This window comes from Meles meles, chromosome 8 (genome assembly GCF_922984935.1).
Source record: "Meles meles chromosome 8, mMelMel3.1 paternal haplotype, whole genome shotgun sequence".
Taxonomy (NCBI): Eukaryota; Metazoa; Chordata; class Mammalia; order Carnivora; family Mustelidae; genus Meles; species Meles meles.
In genome coordinates, this window is record NC_060073.1 from 104,890,587 (window position 1) to 104,909,382 (window position 18,796).

At 55.7% G+C, this 18,796-nt stretch overlaps 1 protein-coding gene across 1 annotated transcript; it reads right to left on the reverse strand.

Moving 5' to 3' along the window:
• Positions 1-3,814: 3,814 nt before the first annotated feature.
• Positions 3,815-18,100, reverse strand: ABCG4 (ATP binding cassette subfamily G member 4). Its single transcript, XM_046014307.1, has 15 exons — positions 17,777-18,100; positions 16,871-17,120; positions 12,241-12,358; positions 11,986-12,118; positions 11,798-11,848; positions 11,430-11,575; positions 10,132-10,255; positions 9,890-10,004; positions 9,561-9,703; positions 8,076-8,174; positions 7,685-7,853; positions 7,487-7,587; positions 6,007-6,165; positions 5,730-5,848; positions 3,815-5,577 (listed from the first exon to the last, which is right to left on the reverse strand). The coding sequence occupies exons 2-15, from the start codon at positions 17,106-17,108 to the stop codon at positions 5,352-5,354; spliced, it is 1,941 nt and encodes a 646-aa protein (XP_045870263.1). The 5' UTR covers positions 17,109-17,120; positions 17,777-18,100; the 3' UTR covers positions 3,815-5,351.
• Positions 18,101-18,796: the final 696 nt, after the last annotated feature.

Consider the following 18,796-nt stretch of genomic DNA (forward strand, 5'->3'; position numbering starts at 1 on the left):
TTGCAGACAGAAGTACCGTGAGTCACGCTGTGGGCATGTGCTCTGTCATCTGACCTCAAGATGAGGCGCCGGGTCCCACAGACCCACAGCATGGAGAACGGCCTGCCTCTTCCCTGTCCTCCAGCCTCTCGCACAGGCCCTGACACGGAGGCTGGCTACAGGGAAGGCAGTGATCTCTGAGACCGGGAGGGCTGGCCCTCAGGGAGAGGGGGCCCATTTCAAAGCATGCCAGGCCTGGCCGAGAGCATTTGTGCCACAGCTCTGCGGGCCGATGGGACCGGTGGGAAGAAATTGCAGGGGCCTCCCAGCGGCAGGAGCACGGTATCTGGAGCACTCGCTCAAGTCGCTTTTCCAAGCCTCGGTTTTCTTCTCTGTGAAAGGAGGAAACAATAATACTCATCCTAGCAGCCTCATGGGGTTATTGCCCGAATCCAGAGAGCTTTCCCTGCAAATGCATGAGCCACTCTGCAGATGTTCTCTGTGCCTGGATGGCCCTTGCTGGCTCCAGAAAGGCTCTTCATCTCCTCTTGCTCCCAGGGGCACTTGAAGTGTGAATTTATAAATGTTTTACTCTTTTAGGGGTATTTACATTTTGAAAGAGAAAGTAAAGAGGAAGAATCTTAAGAAAGATTACTTAACCTTGGCATTTTGTGCCCGTGGCCTTTAAAAAGCCATCTGTAGGCATCACTGCAGAGACAGGGTGACTCCCGGAACCCCCCCCCCCGAGTTCCAGAAGCTACAACTCTGGTTCCTTCCCACTAGCAGCCTGAAGCCCTCATGAGAAAGCCCATCTCCAGGCAAAGACTCCACCTGTAACAGATGGGACCCTCATCTAGCCCAGGACACTTAGCTCTGCGTGCACCACTAGTCAGGTGGAGGCCACTTTTCCCCTTCAGTCCCCAAGCTTCAGGATCAGGAAGGAAGAGGGTGAGACAGTGTGCTGCTGTTCCTTGGGTTGTCTTGCCACCAGCCTTCAAGGACTTCTGGACAATTGCTTGCTCCAAACCTCAGGCCACCAACCCATCTACTGTCCTGGTGGCCAATGGCTTGGCCCTGCTAAGGGTGACCCCGAGGATGAGAGAAAAGAGGAAGAAAAAAAGAAAGCTGGGGTAAGCTCAGTGAGGTCCCTGCCATTTTCCTCCTAGAGCTTTGGCTTCAGGGTCTTTCCTGGTTCTCACTGCCTTTCATGACCACTGACTATAACCCCCACTATGGGTACAACCAGGGCTCGGTGAATTCTAAAGAGAGAGACGTGTATCACTCCGCAAGAACAGACCCATGTGAAGACTGGATAGTCACACGCAGAAGAATGAAACTGGACCATTGCCTTATACCACACACAAAAATAAACTCAAAATGCCTGAAAGACCTAAATGTGAGACAGTAATCCATCAAAATCCTAGAGGAGAGGGCGCCTGGGTGGCTCAGTGGGTTAAGCCTCTGCCTTTTCTCAGGTCATGATCTCAGGGTCCTGGGATCGAGTCCCACATCTGGCTCTCTGCTCAGCGGGGAGCCTGCTTCCCCCTCTCTCTCTGCCTGCTGCTCTGCCTACTTGTGATCTCTATCTGTCAAATAAATAAATAAAATCTTAAAAAAAAAAAAAATCCCAGAGAAGAACACAGGCAGCAACCTCTTTGGCCTCGGCCACAGCAACTTCTTGCTAGACACTTCTCTAAAGGCAAGGGAAACAAAGGAAAAAACGAACAAGGGGACTTCATCAAGATAAAAAGCTTTTGCACAATAAAGGAAACAGTGGGGGAAACCAAAAGACAACTGACAGAATGGGAGAAGATATTTGCAAATATCTTAACAGATAAAGGGCTAGCATCCAAAATCTATAAAAGACTTAATCAAACTCAACACCCAAAGAACAAATAATCCAGTCAAGATATGGGCAGATGCCCTGAACAGACATTTCTCCAAAGAAGACATCTAAATGGCCAACAGACACATGAAAAAATGCTCCACATCACTCAGCATCAGGGAGATACAAATCAAAACCACAATAAGATACCACCTCACATCAGTTAGAATGGTTAAAATTGGCAAGTCAGGAAGCGACAAATGTTGATGAGGATGCGGAGAAAGGGGAACCCTCCTACACTGTTGGTGGGAATGCAAGCTGGTGCAGCCACTCTGGACAACCGTATGGAGGTTCCTCAAAAAAGTTGAAAATAGAGCTATGCTATGACCCAGCCATTGCACTACTGGGTATTTTCTCCAAAGATACAAAGGTAGTGACCCAAAGGGACATGTGCACCCCAATGTTTATAGCAGCAATGTCCACAGTAGCCAAACTATGGAAAGAGCCCAGATGTCCATCAACCAAAAAATGTATAAAGAAGATGTGGTATACACACACACACACACGCACGCACGCACACACACATATATACACAGGACTATTATGCAGTCATGAAAAAGAATGAGATCAGGGCGCCTGGGTGGCTCAGTCGGTTAAAGCCTCTGCCTTCGGCTCTGGTCGTGATCCCAGGGTCCTGGGATCGAGCCCAGCATCAGGCTCTCTGCTCGGTGGGAAGCCTGCTTCCCCCCCTCTCTCTGCCTGCCTCTCTGCCTATTTGTGATCTCTGTCTATCAAATACATACATAAAATCTTAAAAAAAAAAAAAAAGAATGAGATCTTGCCATTTGCAATGACATGGATGGAACTAGAAGGTATTATGCTAAGTGAAATAAGTCAATCAGAGAAAGACAATTACCATCTGATCTCACTGATGTGTGGAATGTAAGAAACAAAACAGAGGACCATTAGGGAAGAGAGGAAAAAATTTAAAAAGACCAAACCAGAGAGTGAGACAAACCATAAGAGACTCTTAATCATAGGAAACAAACTGAGGGTTGCTGGAAGGGAGGGAGATGGGAGGAATGGGGCAAGTGGGTGATGGACATTAAAGAGGGCATGTGATATAATGAGCCCTGGGTGTTATATAAGACTGGTAAGGGCATCTGGGGGGCTCAGTTGGTTAAGCATCTGCCTTTGGCTCAGGTGATCCCAGGGTCTGGGGAGCCTGCTTCTCCCTCTCCCTCTACTGCTGCCCTGCTGTGTCAGATAAACAGATAAGATCTTAAAAAAAAAAAAAAAAAAGACTGATGAATCACACTCTGAAACCAATAATGCATTGTATGTTAATTAATTGAATTTAAATGAAAAATGTTTGAAAATGGGGCATCTGGGTGGCTCAGTGGGCCTCAGAAGCCTCTGCCTTCAGCTTGGGTCCTGATCCCAGGACCCCAGGATCCGAGGAGCCTGCTTCCTCCTCTCTCTCTGCCTGCCTCTCTGCCTACTTGTGATCTCTGTCTGTCAAATAAAAAAAATAATAAAAATGCTTAAAAATAATTAAAAATTTTAAAAAAGAACATACCCATGCCACATACCCAGGGCACCCACACAGCTTGCAGATCCACCCTCGTCAGCGCCATTGGCCAATGCCAAGAATGAGGAGTCTGAAGGAAGAACACCTGGTTACCAGGCCTGCTTTCACCCCTATTAGCTAAGTGTCCTTGGGCAACTTACTTAACCCACATCAGTTTTCTCATCTGGAAAATGGGTGGTCATGAGGGATAATGCAGAGTGGGTATGGGACTCCATTGAGATCATGAACACGAAGCATTTGCAACATATAAAGCATAACACAGGTATTTCCTAGGATGTACACTCACTCGCTTGACATATACTAACTTACCACCCCCCGCCACAAACTCTCTAAAGCTCACAGACTTCTCTCCAGTGCTCTGAAGACCCACCACAGACCACAGGGCCAGGAGCCCCAGCTGGACCCATTCACGCACTGCATACTGTATAAATATAGGTTTTATTAATAATGGGCAAAGTCCCACAAATACAAGTGGCATCTCTGGGCGGTGGGGAGAATCCGTGGCAGGGCAAGAGAAGGGAGAGTGGTGTGTGCACAAGAAAAAGCAGTGGGCGAGCCCTGGGGGAAGGGGAGATCAGAAGTGGTGTGAGTCTGGACCTGCCACAAAAGCCAGACATGCTCTGTGTCTGTCGCTCTGGTGCCCCGGAGCCACCTCGGCTGATGGGAAGGTGGGGAGGGTGTGCACAGACCTAGGCAGGAGCTCGAATGACCAGCAGGCGGCTGCGGGAGGGGCGAGGGAGTGAGAATGCCAGCCTGACACACAGAAGAAGGGCCACAGGGTGGCAGTGGCCAAGGCCCACTTTTGCCCATGCTTGTGTCGGCTGCTGAGCTCCAGGGAGCTAGTGCCCTGTGCCATCCCGGACTTGGAGGGGAAAGAAGACTCGGGGGGGTAGATACCCCGGGTCCCAGGACACCCTGGGCGGCACAAGCCTCATCCGTGCGGTCAAAGCTGCGTCCCCACAGGAGGTGGGCACTGCCCTTCCTATGGCGCCCCCCGCCGCCACCACCACCATGCCACCACCACTCCTCCTCGGAGCCGTATGGGACAGCGCGTGTGTGTCGGGCTGAGATTGCCTGTTCGCATGTATGTGCCTGTAACCTGGGGAGGGGAGGGAGTGTCGCAGGACTGGGCAGGAGAAGCAAGAAGGAGGCTTGGTCTTCTCCTGCTCACGCCCCAGAGTAAAGTGCATTCCCCGGTTCCAGCGGCAGGAGGGAGAGAAGCACAGACATTATTGCAGCAATGCCACCAGACCCTACCCCCCACCAAAGGGGACAGGGAAGGGGACGGGGCATCCCAGGCCCCCAGGTCTCTCCAATCCCCAGGATTGGGAAGAATGACCCAGACAGAAAACCCAGCTTCTGTTCCAGCAGATTGCCCAAATCAGTCAGGTCTGGGGGTGGGGAGAAGGTGAGGAGGAGGAAGAGACTTCCAGAGCCTTCCCTGCTCCGTTCCAATGTCCAAATGGGACTTCCAGGGGACCCCACCAGGGCCCAGCCCTGGAACCCGAACCTTGGATCAGCCCAGTTTACAAACACTTGTGTGGTGGGGACCCCCAGAGGGGGCCACTTTGGTCAGTTGTAAATGGGGGCCTGGAGAACCTGGGGCTCCCAAGCAGACAACAGAGACAGGGGACGAGGTAGGGGAAGGAGGGAGGCAGCCTCCTGGTGGTCTTTGCATGCAGATGTCGGAGAGAGTAGGGAGGAAGCTATAAACTGCATCAACTGGGGAAGACTCCTGGACATGGTGCGGGGGGGGGGGGGGCTGGAGCCCCCTGTGGCCACGACCATGGCCACGGCTGGGAGTGCAGTCCAGCAGCCAACCCGGGGAGGAGCTGAGAGAGGAGAACGTGGCTGCACCAGCAACCCGTGCCAAAGTCTACAAGGTTAAAACAGTCCCAGAGGGCTGGGGCTGGGGGCTTGCGCTGCGGGGGCTGGGGCGCAGGCCAGGGCGAGGCTCTATCTCTCCGACTTGACCCGGTAACGGAGCACAAGGTATGCCAGCAGCCGCAAGGCCAGGAAGAAGATGCCCAAGACCAGGAAGTCCAGGTAGAGCTTGGCATCCTCCACATCCAGCGCTCGGAGGATACTCTGCGGGTTCTGGAAAGGGCAGTGTTCCTCCAAGCAGGTCAGATCGCCTCGATCCATGCCATAGATGGTCAGAATCACACCCTCAAAGCCATACCTGTGCACGTGGGGACATCAGAGCTGGATACAGAGCATAGGGTCCCTGTTCCCTGGGCAGACTGCCAGGGCCCAGCAGCCACTCTGTCCTCCCTGGAGCCTGGGCTCCTGCAGGGAGGAGCAGGGATGGACAGTGCGGGCCGCAGCACTGACCTGACATAGGAGAGGTAGGAGCTCCACTGCAGGTACGTGGGGATGGTCTTGAAGCTGACAAAGAAACCGGAGAACAAGAGGACAGGGATGGCGGTAACTGGGCCCACAAAGGTGGCCACCTGGAGGGGAGGGAAGGGGACCGGTTCATCACAGGAGTGACAGGGACAGGGGTGGCCCTGCGGTTTCCCAGAGTTCCCTTCCACTCCTGATGTCAGCCTCTGCTTCCTCCCACCAGACCCCATCCCCTCCCCGGATCCCCAAGGGCCAGCCCTCCCACCTGGAGGGAATTGGAGGCAGCTCCAATCAGCAGCCCCAAAGACTGGGCCACCAAGGCGGTGGCCGCAGCCAGGGAGGAGAACAGCAGGAAGCGGCTGGTTTCGGCCGGCTGGCCTGTCATCCAGTAGATGATGCTGCAATATACCACCGGGCACACCACCTGGGGGGGGGGCACGGGCCTGATCAGGGGCACCAGCGGGGGCCGCAGATGCCAAGACCCTCCACGCCACCAGGGGGGAAATCCCTGGAGCACTCGCTCTTCCTAGAGTGTCCACGCTTGGTCCCTCCACCCCCATGCTCGGTGTGTGCTGCCCGCAACCCCCCCACCCCTGCCCGGGATGTTGCCTGTCCCATTGTTTCCTCCAATGACACCATTTCCACTGGACCCCTTCTGACCAGTTCAGGCATGGTGACGTCTCCATATCTGAGCTCCTAAACTGGACCTGCTGGTTCTTTATACTGCTGATTCATTAACTCTGCATGTGAGCGTGTGTCGTCCCCCTCTGAGCGGTCAAGTCCAGGGGGCCGGCGACCAAGCCTAGCGCGGACCATCATGTAGGCTGTTCCCTGCACTAGGCACCCAATCAAGAGACCACCAGACGCCGAGGACCAACTGGGCTCTTCTCACGAGGCCATGCACCGCAGCGCCGTGCGCCACCCGCCCAGCTTTTTCTCATTGGCACACAGCTGCCCCACAGATTACTGGTGGCCTCAGAGCATGGATGGGGGGAGGGGAGGCTAATGCAACAAAACCAACCCAAACCAGCTAACGCTTATCAGGCACTTTCGCACGTGCCAAGGGTTAGCCGAAGTCCTTCACGTGTATTAACTCATTGACTTCTCCCAAACAATCCTGAGCTGGATACTCTCATCCTTCCTCTTGATAGATGGGGACGGGGAAGCAGTGAGAGGCAGGCGGCTGCTCCATGTCTCGCAGCTAACAAGTGGCGGTAAGGCTTCAGCCCCCGCACTAGCTGCCCTCCACTGCCGCGGATAAGATCCACAGACCCGGGGCGCCTGGGTGGCTCAGTGGGTTAAGCCTCTGCTTGTGGCTTGGGTCATGATCTCAGGGTCCTGGGATCGAGCCCCGCATCGGGCTCTCTGCTTGGCAGGGAGACTGCTTCCCTCTCTCTCTGCCTGCCTCTCTGCCTACTTGTGATCGCTCTCTGTCAAATCAATAAATAAGTAACCTTTAAAAAAAAAAAAAGATCCACAGACGTATTCATAGGGCTATTATTTTCATCACTGTCTATCTGTCATCGGTTGTTCCCATGAGAACATCAGTTCCACAAGGTCAAGATCCCATCTGTCTTATTCATTGCCTGATCTCCATGCCCAGCACAGAGCCTGGTACACGGTAGGTACTCCCCGCCTATTTGTTAAGTGAGGGGAAGGAAAAAAGAGGATGGCAGGTGACAAGGTTGAAGGAGGCAAGCAAGCAAGGATGGGAGAAGCCAGAGGGGAGGGAGGAAGAGGCTTACCTGGAAGGGCACATCGGCCATGGTCTTGGCCAGGTAGTACGCTTTGAGGCTGTACCAGTAGTTGAGATGCTCCCTCATGAAGACCGCCATCTCTAAGGGGACTGAGGATACAGGCAGGTGAGGCGCTGCTGTCTGAGCCCCTGACCCTGACCCTGTGCCCCAGTACCCACCCCCCCCACCCAGGGCGGCTCAGCTCACAGGTGAGCACGGTCGGCATAAGGGCGGCAAACATGAGGAAGAGCATGGAGAAGAAGAGGCAGCCGGTGTTGTTGAAGACCTTGCTGGCATCGTTACCAATGTGCAGGTAAAGGAGGCCGATGAGCACGCCGATGACCACGTGGGACACAAACCGCAGGTGGGTGAGGACCTGGGTGAGGAGAGGGGATGGGCCACAGGCCAGGGATGGGCAGACCAAGTGGGGCAGGAACTCAGAGCCGCCCTCACAGACACATAGACCCATGGGTGCCTCGGGAGACGGCTGGCTGGTGGGGGTGGGGGGGGCCTTCCCTTCCCAGCTGCTGAGATCCTATGCCCCCCATAAGCCGGGCAGGTCTGTACCAGCCTCCTCTCCCCCCGAGTGATGCCTCACCGTGTCCCTGAGGATGGACAAGAAGGTCCTCTTGAAGAGGATGCAGAACTGTGTGAGCGTGCTGGTAGCAAAGGTGTGGCTTTCCATGGGGTCCGCTTCCTGGGGGGAGGACACTGGGTCAGGCGAGCCTACCCCATCCGCCCACGGCATGCCCAGCTTGGTGATGGGAAGACCCTCGAGCCCTTCCCCAGGGCAGGGCTCCTCCAGGTCCTTCCTGCTGATGGGAGACTCTCCACCACTGAGGTGCATGCCTGGAAGCTGGCCTCAGGGTCATGCATTAGAGTGAGAGATGTAAGGAGCGAGTAAAGACTTCAGGGAGAGGAGAGTGCAAGGATGTTGAGGACACCGTGGGGACTAAGAGTAGGCCAGTCACTCCTCTTCTCATCTTCACTCCCTCAAGAAACATTCACCCGAAGGCCACAGTGCCTTTCTGCCCCCTGTGCCACAATCGTATTAAACAATGATCATAACGGCGGCAACAACCGCAACCAGCCCTCCTGGGTTTTGAAGCTGGCATCTAGCTTGTCAGTTCAGATGACAGAATGAACACTGGAGGTCACAGGGCCCCCGGGCGCAGCTGGACCGACCAAAGGACTTGTAGGAACGCGACCCCACTAGCTTCCAAGTGGCTCATCAGCACTACCCAAAAGATATGATCGCCAGATGGACCAAATGAAACCTCGAACATAAAGAATAAGGGTATTTTTCAGGAGGCAAGTCTCTTGAGATAGGAAAAGACCTCCGGGGACCAGATGAAACAGCACCAAGCGCCTGCTGGCATGACCTCAGGGGTCTCCAGTCAAGGACAACCAGCTTCTCAAGAGACCCCTGCCCCAAGTCATGGCCTTAAAAACCCTCGCTCATTGAGCCACTGGGGAGTGTGGGACTTGGGAGCATTATCTCCCCATTCTCCCGGGTGGCCCTAGACCAGGAACTCGCCTATGTTCCTTCACTGCACAAGCTTGCTGTCTGTCTGTACTGGCTTGCTGCACGAGCTCTCCTTCAGTTCGGGGACGTTTTCCAGGGTCGTGGTATCTCATTTAGGAACAAGAACCGGAACCAAACCAATATCCGCTGTACCAGCCCCGGTGCAGAGAGATATACGTGATGATCTGGTTAGTTCTCCCAATAACACTGGAGCTCAGTGTCATCACCTCCAGCCTGGAGATGACAGCAAGACCCATGGGCCATGCGGCAAGAGACGCAGCACTGGGTCTGCTTACCAGGTGGCCCCGTGCCGGCCCTGAGGACAACACACTACAGATGCTTAGTGAGAATTTGCTGAACACATAAATGAACGGAGGTTGAACAACGTGCCCAAGGTCACACTGCAGTTCACAGTAGGTCTAGTCCAAGTTCTGAGTTCTTCCTAGTCCCTAATGGTTGTGATGCCTCTGGGGGACAGCCTCTTAAGCAGGGCCATCATTCAGGGTCCCACCTGCCCGCCCCCACTTTTCCCTCTCTGCCCTCTCCAGCCCTACTCACCTGAGGACAAGAGGGACACGGGGTAGGCACCTCGTTCTTCTCAGGGCTGCTCTTCTTCTCGGCCATGGCACAGAGCCCATTCTGCACAGCCCTGAACAGCATGGGGTTCAGGTCTCCATACTCTCCAGAGGCCACCTCGATGACTGGGAGACACGGAGCAGAGTGCGTGGCTAAGGTCACTCCTTGGTTCCCGAGGGCAAGCCAGCCCCTCCATGGGTATATGGGGAAGGTAGAGGACAGTGAGACCTCCCCAAGGAGACCTAGGCATGGGAACCGATCCTCCAGATTTGGCCCAACACCACAGCCCAGCCCCCCGCCCTGCCACTCACTGAAGTCAGCCGGGTTGTGGTAGGTGGGGCAGTGCAAGCCAAGCCCCTTCAGGTAGGGGATCAGGTTGGTGACCACGCCTTTGAAGATGCACTGACCCTGGCTCAGGATGTAGAGCTGAGGTGGAAAGGGAGGGGTGAGGACAACACAACTGGCCCACTAGGTGGGCCCCACCAGCCCCTCCCCCAAACCCCTCCCTCTCCCTGCCATAGGCCAGTGCCCTGGGAAGCCCAGAACCACTCACCTTGTCAAACATCTCAAAGAGCTTGGCACTGGGCTGGTGGATGGTGCAGATGATTGTGCGGCCCCCCTGGGCCAGGGACTTCATGAGGGACACCACTTGGAAACAGGACGCGCTGTCCAGACCACTGTCCAGAGAAAGGCCACAGGGGAGGGGGGGGCGGTGGTGAGTTGGGCAGTGCCAGGAGAAGGGAGTGCTTGAGATGGGGCAGCTGCTCCGAAGGGGCTGGAGCTGGCAGGAAGGGAGTCCCTCTGGCCGCCTGACAGCCTGTCCATGCTACACAGTGCCGGCCTTTGGAGATACCAAGAAGCCCAAGCACCATTCCATTTAACAAGCAAATATCAAGTGAGAACTTGTTGAATGGCCAGCACTGGGATGACCATGATGGATGGCTAAGACATAGACTCTGGTCTGGAGGGAGAGAGAGAAGCGCAGAGATCACTCGAGATGATGTGGAACGTGCTGTAGAAACGTGGGGCAGGGGGGGAGGCTTCAGCTCTTCGGCACAGGGCTTGGGGGTAGTCAGGGAAGTTTCCTGAGCGTGTGCGGAAGAGGAAGGAGCTGAACTGGCTGAAGGCGGAAGGGCAGGCGTGGTGGCGAAGGGCAGTCCAGACAGAAGACACAACATGTGCAAAGCTTAGAGGCATGAAACACATGGCTGGCCCAGGGAATTATAAGCAGTTCGGTGTTATTAGAGCATAAAATACAAGCCAGCATGAAGCAAGATGTGAGGCTGGGGAAATAGGTTCAGGCCGGGACCTCTAAGTCTTCTGACTTTGTTCTGAGGGCAAATGGGAATCGCTGTGTGTTTTTAAGGGCGGGGGGGCGGTAGTGAGGATTGCCAGACTTGTCTCTTAGAGAGCTCTCCCTGGCTGCAGCTCGGAGGGGGGATTGGCTGGGAGAGACTGAAGACGAGGGGGTAGGAGTCTGTGGCAGAAATGTAGGTGAGAGCTGATGAGGTCCAGAACCTAAGCACGGGCACTCGGGATGGGGGTGGGGCGGATCTGAGAGACAGAGGGAGGAGGTAGAGTCAGCAGGACTTGATGACGGATTGGCTGTGGGGAAGAGAGGGAGAGGGAGGCATCCATCAAGGAGGACATGGGATTTCTGCCTGCGTGAAGGATGCGGCTGCTACGGCAACGGGATTGGCAGGAACGGATGAGGAGAAGCCCTTATCTTGGCTCCGGGAGGCTGCTGTGCACAGACTCTGGTCTCCGGCCATGGAAAAGATGTCGCCCTGGCTTGGGGGAGGGGGGGCGAAGGGAGGCGGCATGCTGGTGGGAGAGGAGGGGGAGAACTACCTGGTGGGCTCATCAAAGAACATGACGGGCGGATTGTTGACCAGCTCCAGGGCGATGGCCAGGCGCTTCCTCTGCCCCCCGGAGAGCAGAGCTGTCCTCGTGTGGGAGCAGGACATCAGGCCCAGTGCTGTCAGGATCTCCGTCACCTGGCCCGGCCCCCCGCCCACCCCAGGTCAGCTTCAGAATCTCCGCTCCTCCCCACCCACACACCACCCCAATTTAAAGAAGCATTCCCTTAAGCCCACTTGGCCTCCAGTGTCCCAGCCTGGGGCCCAGTCTCCCGCCCCTGGCAAACTCAAGGCTCTAGAACTCTAGAAGCCCAGGAAGGGCAGCTGCCCTGTCCTCACCCCTTTCTCTTCCCCACTCACCAGTTCCTTCTTCACCTCTTGCTTCTCACTCAGCTTCAGGTTAGCAGAGACCTGAGGCCCAGAGAGTAGACAGGTCAGGTACGTGTGGGAAGAGGGCCCTGCCTTGTCCCCTTAGCCACCAACCAAGGAGGATGGGGACGGCAGGCGGAAGCAGGGGCTGGGAGAGGGAGAGGGCCACCTGCCCTCACCATCATGGCTTCCAGCACTGTGAGGTGAGGCAGCAGCATGTCGTCCTGCATGATGTAACACGACATCTTGCGGAAGGTCCTCAGCTCCCGCGGCCTCCCGTTGACCAGGATCTGCCCCTTCATTCCAGACTCCCTGCAGCCACATTGGTCACAGATGGGGAGTGGGGTCAAGGCCACCTCAGAACACCTTCTGAGCTCCCCGGGGGATCCTTCTTCCTGGCTCCTGCCCCCATTTCACCCCAGCCTCGTCCTCACCTGTACCCTGCCAAGATGTTCATGAACGTGGACTTGCCGGCGCCGGAGGGGCCCATGATGCCAATCAGCTCCCGGCGGCAGAATTTACCCGACAGGCACTTGAGGAGGGTCTTATAACCTGCGGCGAGGGAGAATGGAACTTGTGATCAGGGTTATGGTGAACAGAGGCACCCGAAACTCTGAGGAATGGCCCTAGTGAATGAGGCAATTCCCTCCTGGGTGGGGGGTGGGGATTGATGACGGTGGAGAAGCACCTTCCGAGGGACACCGAGATTCACACCGTTTCTGCCTGTTCCCCTAGAAGGGCCAAGGACCAGCATCAAAGTACCAGAGGCTGAGAACACTCTCCTGTAGGCCAGGAGAAGACCGCCATACATCGTGGACGGGCACGGAGAGGGCATAAAGTTTATAGACGACTCCGCTCCCCCTCTATAAATGCAGCAGTCACTCTCACTCCCTCCAGGAAGACTTTGCCAACCGTTGGCCTGAGCAAAGTGGTTAAATGTCCCCTGTGTTTGCACAGCCCCTGCACACACGAGCACGCTTGCTAGTTGCTGTGCCCGTCCCTCACCCCTGTCCCCCAGCCTCCTAGTCTGTGAGCTGCTTGGGGCTAGAACCCGTGTCCTACTCATCTTTGTGACCTCAGCAGACTGGCATGTACTAGAGGCTCACCATGGGTCCTAGGAGAACGGATTCTCAGAACTTTTGTTTCATTCTGAAAAAGCCTTCTTCTTTGTGCTCTCCTGGCCCAGGAGGCTTGTCTCCGCAGCCCCCAATATGGCCCGGTAAAAATCTCATGATTCATTCACTCTCTGGGGGAGGCAGAATATGCATTAAGAGCACTGATTTGGAGTCAGGTGGATGGAGGTTCAAATTCTGGCTCCACACTTACCAGCTGTGGGACCTCAGGCAAGTTGCTTAACCTCTCTGAGCTCCAGGTCCCTCATCTGTAAAATGAGGATGACCTACCTATCTCATAGGGTTGCTATAAAGATGCAATGAGATAATATATGTAAAGCATATGACACAGTGCTTAGCACATAGAATACATTTAAAAAGTGACATTTTATTATTAATTCTATTTGACAAACGCTTACTGATATCTACTACATTCCAAGCTCTGTCCCACACACTGGACAAAAAAATGAAGAAGACACATTTCCTGCATTCAAGAAAGTCATGGTCTATGGGCGCCTGGGTGGCTCAGTGGGTTAAGCCGCTGCCTTCGGCTCAGGTCATGATCTCAGGGTCCTGGGATCGAGTCCCACATCGGGCTCTCTGCTCAGCAGCGAGCCTGTTTCCCTCTCTCTCTCTCTCTGCCTGCCTCTCTGTCTACTTGTGATCTCTCTCTGTCAAATAAATAAAATCTTAAAAAAAAAAAAAAAGAAAGTCATGGTCTAGGTAAAAAAAAGATGGGAAACATCTGTGGATCTGAGGAGAGATAAAATAAGGTTAAAACAGAAGCATAAATAATGTACAATGAGAATGAAGAAAACAGAATTGAAGAGAGTGGAGGGACAAGGGAAAAATTAAGAAGGCTTCATGGAAGAAGTGGCATTTGAGGAAAGTCTTGAAGGATGAGCCGCATTCAAAAATGGAGAGGGAAGTCAAGGCTCTCCAGTCCTTGGGAGGGAGAGCTTTGCTACAGGAGAGCATGTCCAGAAGCAGAGGTCAGAGACTACATGGTGTCGCCTGGGAACCAAGGTGGTGGAGAGGAAGGAGGGAGCCCACGAGGCAAGCCTTGCCTGCTATGCTTACACACCTCCCTCAGTGAGGCAGGAACACCAAGCTCGATTGGAGGTTTTGCTCACCACCATTGTCCTCCGCCCCCCACAGAGCGCAGTGTCCTCTCCCCTCTACCTGCTTAGCAGAGACAGTGAAGGGATGTGACCTTTCACCCTCCCTCTGCAGCACCCGGCTGTCCCTCTGGACACATCCATTCAGCAGGAGACTCAGTTGCTGTCCACTGTGGGGTCCCCATCACACCAGCGGCCCGGATGTGCTTTAGGGTTTACAAACTCATTACTTCCATTGCTGCTATAGCAACACGGATGAGCCAGCTGGGGCCCAGGGACATCCAGTGACTCACCCAAGGTCACACAGCAAGTTCTTCCCTGGGAGAGGGGAAGTCGTAGGCTCCATCTCTCTGCCTCAGGGATTATCACCACCAATCAGAAAGACGTGTGGCTGTGCACTCCAGCAAACACCTTTCAGAGCCACTGACGGGAAGTGATTTCTTTGGCAGGAGAGGAAACGGGCGACGAGGAATCTTTCCCTCATTTAATCCGAGCCAAGCACCAGACTGAACACTGATGCCTAATACATATATCATCTTACACTTGCCTCTCACCAAGCATTTTCACAGATAACGTCTCGGCTCAGCTTCACAACACGCCTGTGCAGGGACGATTCTTATCGTCCCTGTTTACAGATGAAGAAAGTGAGTCCAAGAGAGGCCCAAGGTCATCCAGTGGACAGGCAGCTAGGAACCCAGTCTTCGAATGCCTGCTGGTCCCCAGCTGCTCATCACAGGAAGGACCTGTCAGCCCTTCCAGGTAAGAACACACCAGAGTTCTGGTCCCGCCTCTGTCAGTAACTCTCTTGAAATTTTGTCAAGTTACCTAATCTTTGAGGATCTCCGTTTCCTCATCTATAAAATAAGGACAGTAAGATCTCCTCCCAAGGCATAATAGGGTTATTGTGACTATTGAATGAGATATTTAATAGTAGCTAATGGGAAAGTGTTTTGAAAAACAAGAAACATATATAATTAGGGGAGACCGGTGGCAAGTCCCTACCTGGGCAAGGCAGACACCACCCTCTCTCCACATCCCTCGCTCTTCCTCTCTGCCTGCCTCTAATGGCTTTCCGTCCTTCAGGCAAGGGGAGAGGGACTCCAGTGAAAAGACAAGTCAAAGAGAGAAGGACAGTGGGCTAGGAAAGGGGCAAGGGGCAGAAGAGATAGCAAAATGGACAGTAGAGAGCAGGGGGCTGGCAAGGTCGAAGGAGCCAATCTGGCTGGTGGGTTGAAGCAACCAGTCCCTCTAGCTACATTTCTTTCTTAGCTCCTTAAAACTTATCTCCTCGGGTGCCTGGGTGGCTCAGTGGGTTGAGCCTCTGCCTTCAGCTCAGGTCATGATCTCAGGGTTCTGGGATTGAGCCCCACATCAGGCTCTCTGCTCTGCGGGGAGCCTGCTTCCTCCTCTCTCTGCCTGCCTCTCTGCCTACTTGTGATCTCTCTCTGTGTCAAATAAATAAATAAAATCTTAAAAAAAAAATAACTTATCTACTTAAAACTGAGGAAAAACAGGGCTGTAGGAAATATGGCCACCTCTTCATTTGCCCAGAGCTGATCTCAGGGTCGAGAGGCTGCTCTGGAACAGGGCCCCCTGCAGGGGGCCCAGAGACCTCAGTTGCCATTGGCTCAGGCCCTGTGACCTTTTGGGCACTCATGAGAGAGCGAGGGTGGGAAATGCAGAGACAGCTCCTGCTCAGCCCTGCTCGGAAGCACCCCAAACTTATTTCTTAAATCTCAGAGAACAATGCCCCAACTCCACCCCTGACCCACACCCAGCTCTGGGAAAAATAAAAAACAAAACCAAAAAACTGCTCAGCTTCTCTATTCCCAGCTCAAGCTGCCCAGGTCAGGAGGAGGCAAGGACTCCAGGGTCTGGTGAAGGTTCCAAGGACCTCAGAAGGTTCCAAGAACCCAGACCTTACCCACCTGCGCTGATGAGAGAAAAGAGGAGGAGATAGGAATGCAGCACCAGGGACGTTAAGAAGGAAAGACCAACCCACAGAGAGCTGGCAAACCAGGCTTCTGGTCCCAGCTCTGCCACTAATTTGCTGTGTGGCCCAGTCAAGTGACTCAAGTTTCCTGGACCTCAGTTTCCTTACTCGTACCATGGGGATGTCACCCAGCCTGCTAAACCTTCACCCTCCCTGCCTCGGAGGACTTCAGCAAGAATGAAGTAAGATGACAGGAATGAGAACATCTTTTAAAATTAGCAGTGTCGGGGTGCCTGGGTGGCTCAGTTGTTGGGCATCTGCCTTTGGCTCGGGTTATGGTCCCGGGGTCCTGGGATCGAGCCCCACATCAGGCTCCCTGCTCAATGGGAGGCCTGCTTCTCCCTCTTCCACTCTCCCTGCTTAGTCGCTCTCTCTCTCTCTTTCTGTGTAAAATAAATAAAATCTCAAAAAAAATAAAAATAAAAATAATAAAATTAGCAGTCTATAGGTACAAGGATACTGCTAACCCCTGAGGAAGGCCACAACACAGCCAGGGACTTTCTCATGCCAGGCCTCAAAGGCAGGAATTCTACCTAAAATAAAAGAAACTCCTCCAGGGGCACTTAGGGACCAGAGGTTGTAGTGTCATCTTGGAGGAGGAAAACTTCAATCGACAGCTGAACCAAGTGTCCCACCTCAGCGCTCACAGGTGCAGGGGAGAAGGGAGGCCGGGAGGAGTGGTGGTGTAGCACAGACCTGGCGGGTCAGCTGGTGGGCTGAGATTTCAGCCACACAGAGCCTCCGGGGGCGGAACTCGGGCAACAGAGGACACCCAGACCTCCAGCTCTCTAAGAGACAACTCCTGGGGGCTCCACAACTCCCCACCAGGCTGCTCCCTTACCCCGTTTGCGCCAGCAGGGCCCTTCCCGCACGGAATAGGACAGCTCCACGAATTCGATGTCCACCGCTGAGCGCTTGGGTAGGTGGGAGAAGCGTTGGGCTTCGGTAATGTGGTTCTCCACCTTCTTCAGGTGTGTGGTCAGCATCGGGGGCTCCGCCCCGTCCTCCAGCGCCACGGCCATGGCCACGGCCCCGGGTCCTAGTCCACAGCCCACGGCCTCCAGCGCCTTCTCGGCCATCGCGCTGCCGGCCTGCAGGGAGAGGGCCTGCTCAGTTCGGGGCAGACCCCCAAGCCTGGCTCAAAGCCTCCTTGTTTTCTAATGCTCCCCACCCCCACTGCCCGCCTCCTTCTCAGGGCAGACCCGCTACTGGGAGCACCCCACTTCCCACCGCCAGAGCATCTGCCCACTCCTGCCCCCCACTCCCGTCGTAGCTACGCTCAATCTCGACCTCTCCTCGGTCCAGGCAGCCCCAGCTCCAGTCTGGCCCCAGCCTGGCCCCAGCCCAGCCCCTAGAAACCCTCACCCGCTCTCCCCTCCCCGCGGCGGCTCTAATCTCCTTACCCCGCAGGCCAGCAGCCCCTGGGGACTGAAGCGTTGGGGGGGCGGGGAGGAGGACAGGGACGGCAGCTGCCCGCTAGGAGGTCAGGGTACCCGGGGCCGCGCAGGGCAGACCCGGGAGAAGGCGGAGGAAGAGGAGGCTCTGGGCCTCCCGCTGCATCCCCCTCCCCATCCCCGGGCGCGTCCCCTGGCCGGCCCCTCCCGCCGGCTCCCCTGCGCCCGCGCGTCCCGGACTCTCCCCAAAGGCGGGCGCACCACGGGACTCGAGACCACCGCCCCCCGCCGCCGCCGCCAACTAGTCCCCGGGGGCGGGCTCCCCCCTCTCTATCTCCCGCATGCCTAGTCACCTTGACGCGCCCCCGGGCCGGTGTGGACCGAGAAGCTTGGCGCTGCCGCGGGCCAGGGATGGAGACTCCGGGCCCTCCTCACCTGCCTCCGGCTGCGGCACCCACCGCCCGGCTCCCGGTCCCGGCGGCGCGGGCCGGGGCGGGGCCGGGGCCGGGGCGGGGCGGGCGACCGGGGAGGGCCCGGGCCTCAGGTCCGCGGAGAGATGACAACGATGGGGAGGGGCGATGGGGGCGCGCCCCAACTCGGCTGCTCACAGCGGGTTCCCAGAGCCCGGTACTGGGCGCCGCGTCCTCCCGAGCCCGCCGGGCGACTGCGCTCTCCTCCCAGCTACTGCTCGCCGGTCCGGCTGTTCTTAAAGGGCCCACGCCGCCCCGCAGCCGGTGGGGGGCGAGCACGGCGAAAGGGACAGCAGTGCCGGCGACGCGGGGCCAGAGCGGGCGCAGTTTGGACCCCGGACTGGGGGGTTGTTGGCGAAGGGCCGACTTGAACACGGTGAGGGCAGGAGAGCTGAAGTCCCTCGGTGGGGACAGGTCCCTGGATTACAGACTAGACGATGGTGGTGTGCGTACAGGGGATGGGGTGGGCATGGGGGTGCAGACGCCATCCTTCTCCAGGGACTGTGAAGCTGTCAGACCGTCTGCACCACTCCCCCATCAGTTTCCCCTGGTTCTGGCCCTTGAGCTCAGGCTTCCTCCAGCGATTCCCCTAACTAGATAAAAAGGCTTGAAAGCTAGAGTCTCGGAGAGCCTCCTCCCCTTTCCCCACCCCATTCTCCACCTTCCCTAACTAGTTAAGAAGGGAGGGCCGGTGGACGCTCTGGGAGACCTTGCCAACAGCTGGGAGGTGACAGTGGTACTTAGGACTCAGCCTGCTCCAACTACAGACAGAAGTCCTTACTCTCCCAGGCAAATTCAGACCTTTAAGACAGGCACTTGCCTGATGCTGGACGCACAGACGCACCATGGCAATGGCACCAGGCTCACAGACACTGCCTTGGGCATCTTCTAGTACACATGTCA

What these genes read in the sequence shown, in the direction of transcription:
- ABCG4 (XM_046014307.1), bottom strand. Translation starts at nt 17,108, where the DNA reads ATGGCCGAGAAGGCGCTGGAGGCCGTGGGCTGTGGACTAGGACCCGGG. An exon ending in AACATCTTGGCAGGGTACAG is followed by an intron (nt 12,119 to 12,240) that starts GTGAGGACGAGG and finishes ATGTGGCTGCAG; the next exon opens with GGAGTCTGGAATGAAGGGGC. An exon ending in CGTGTCCCTCTTGTCCTCAG is followed by an intron (nt 8,175 to 9,560) that starts GTGAGTAGGGCT and finishes TCCTCCCCCCAG; the next exon opens with GAAGCGGACCCCATGGAAAG.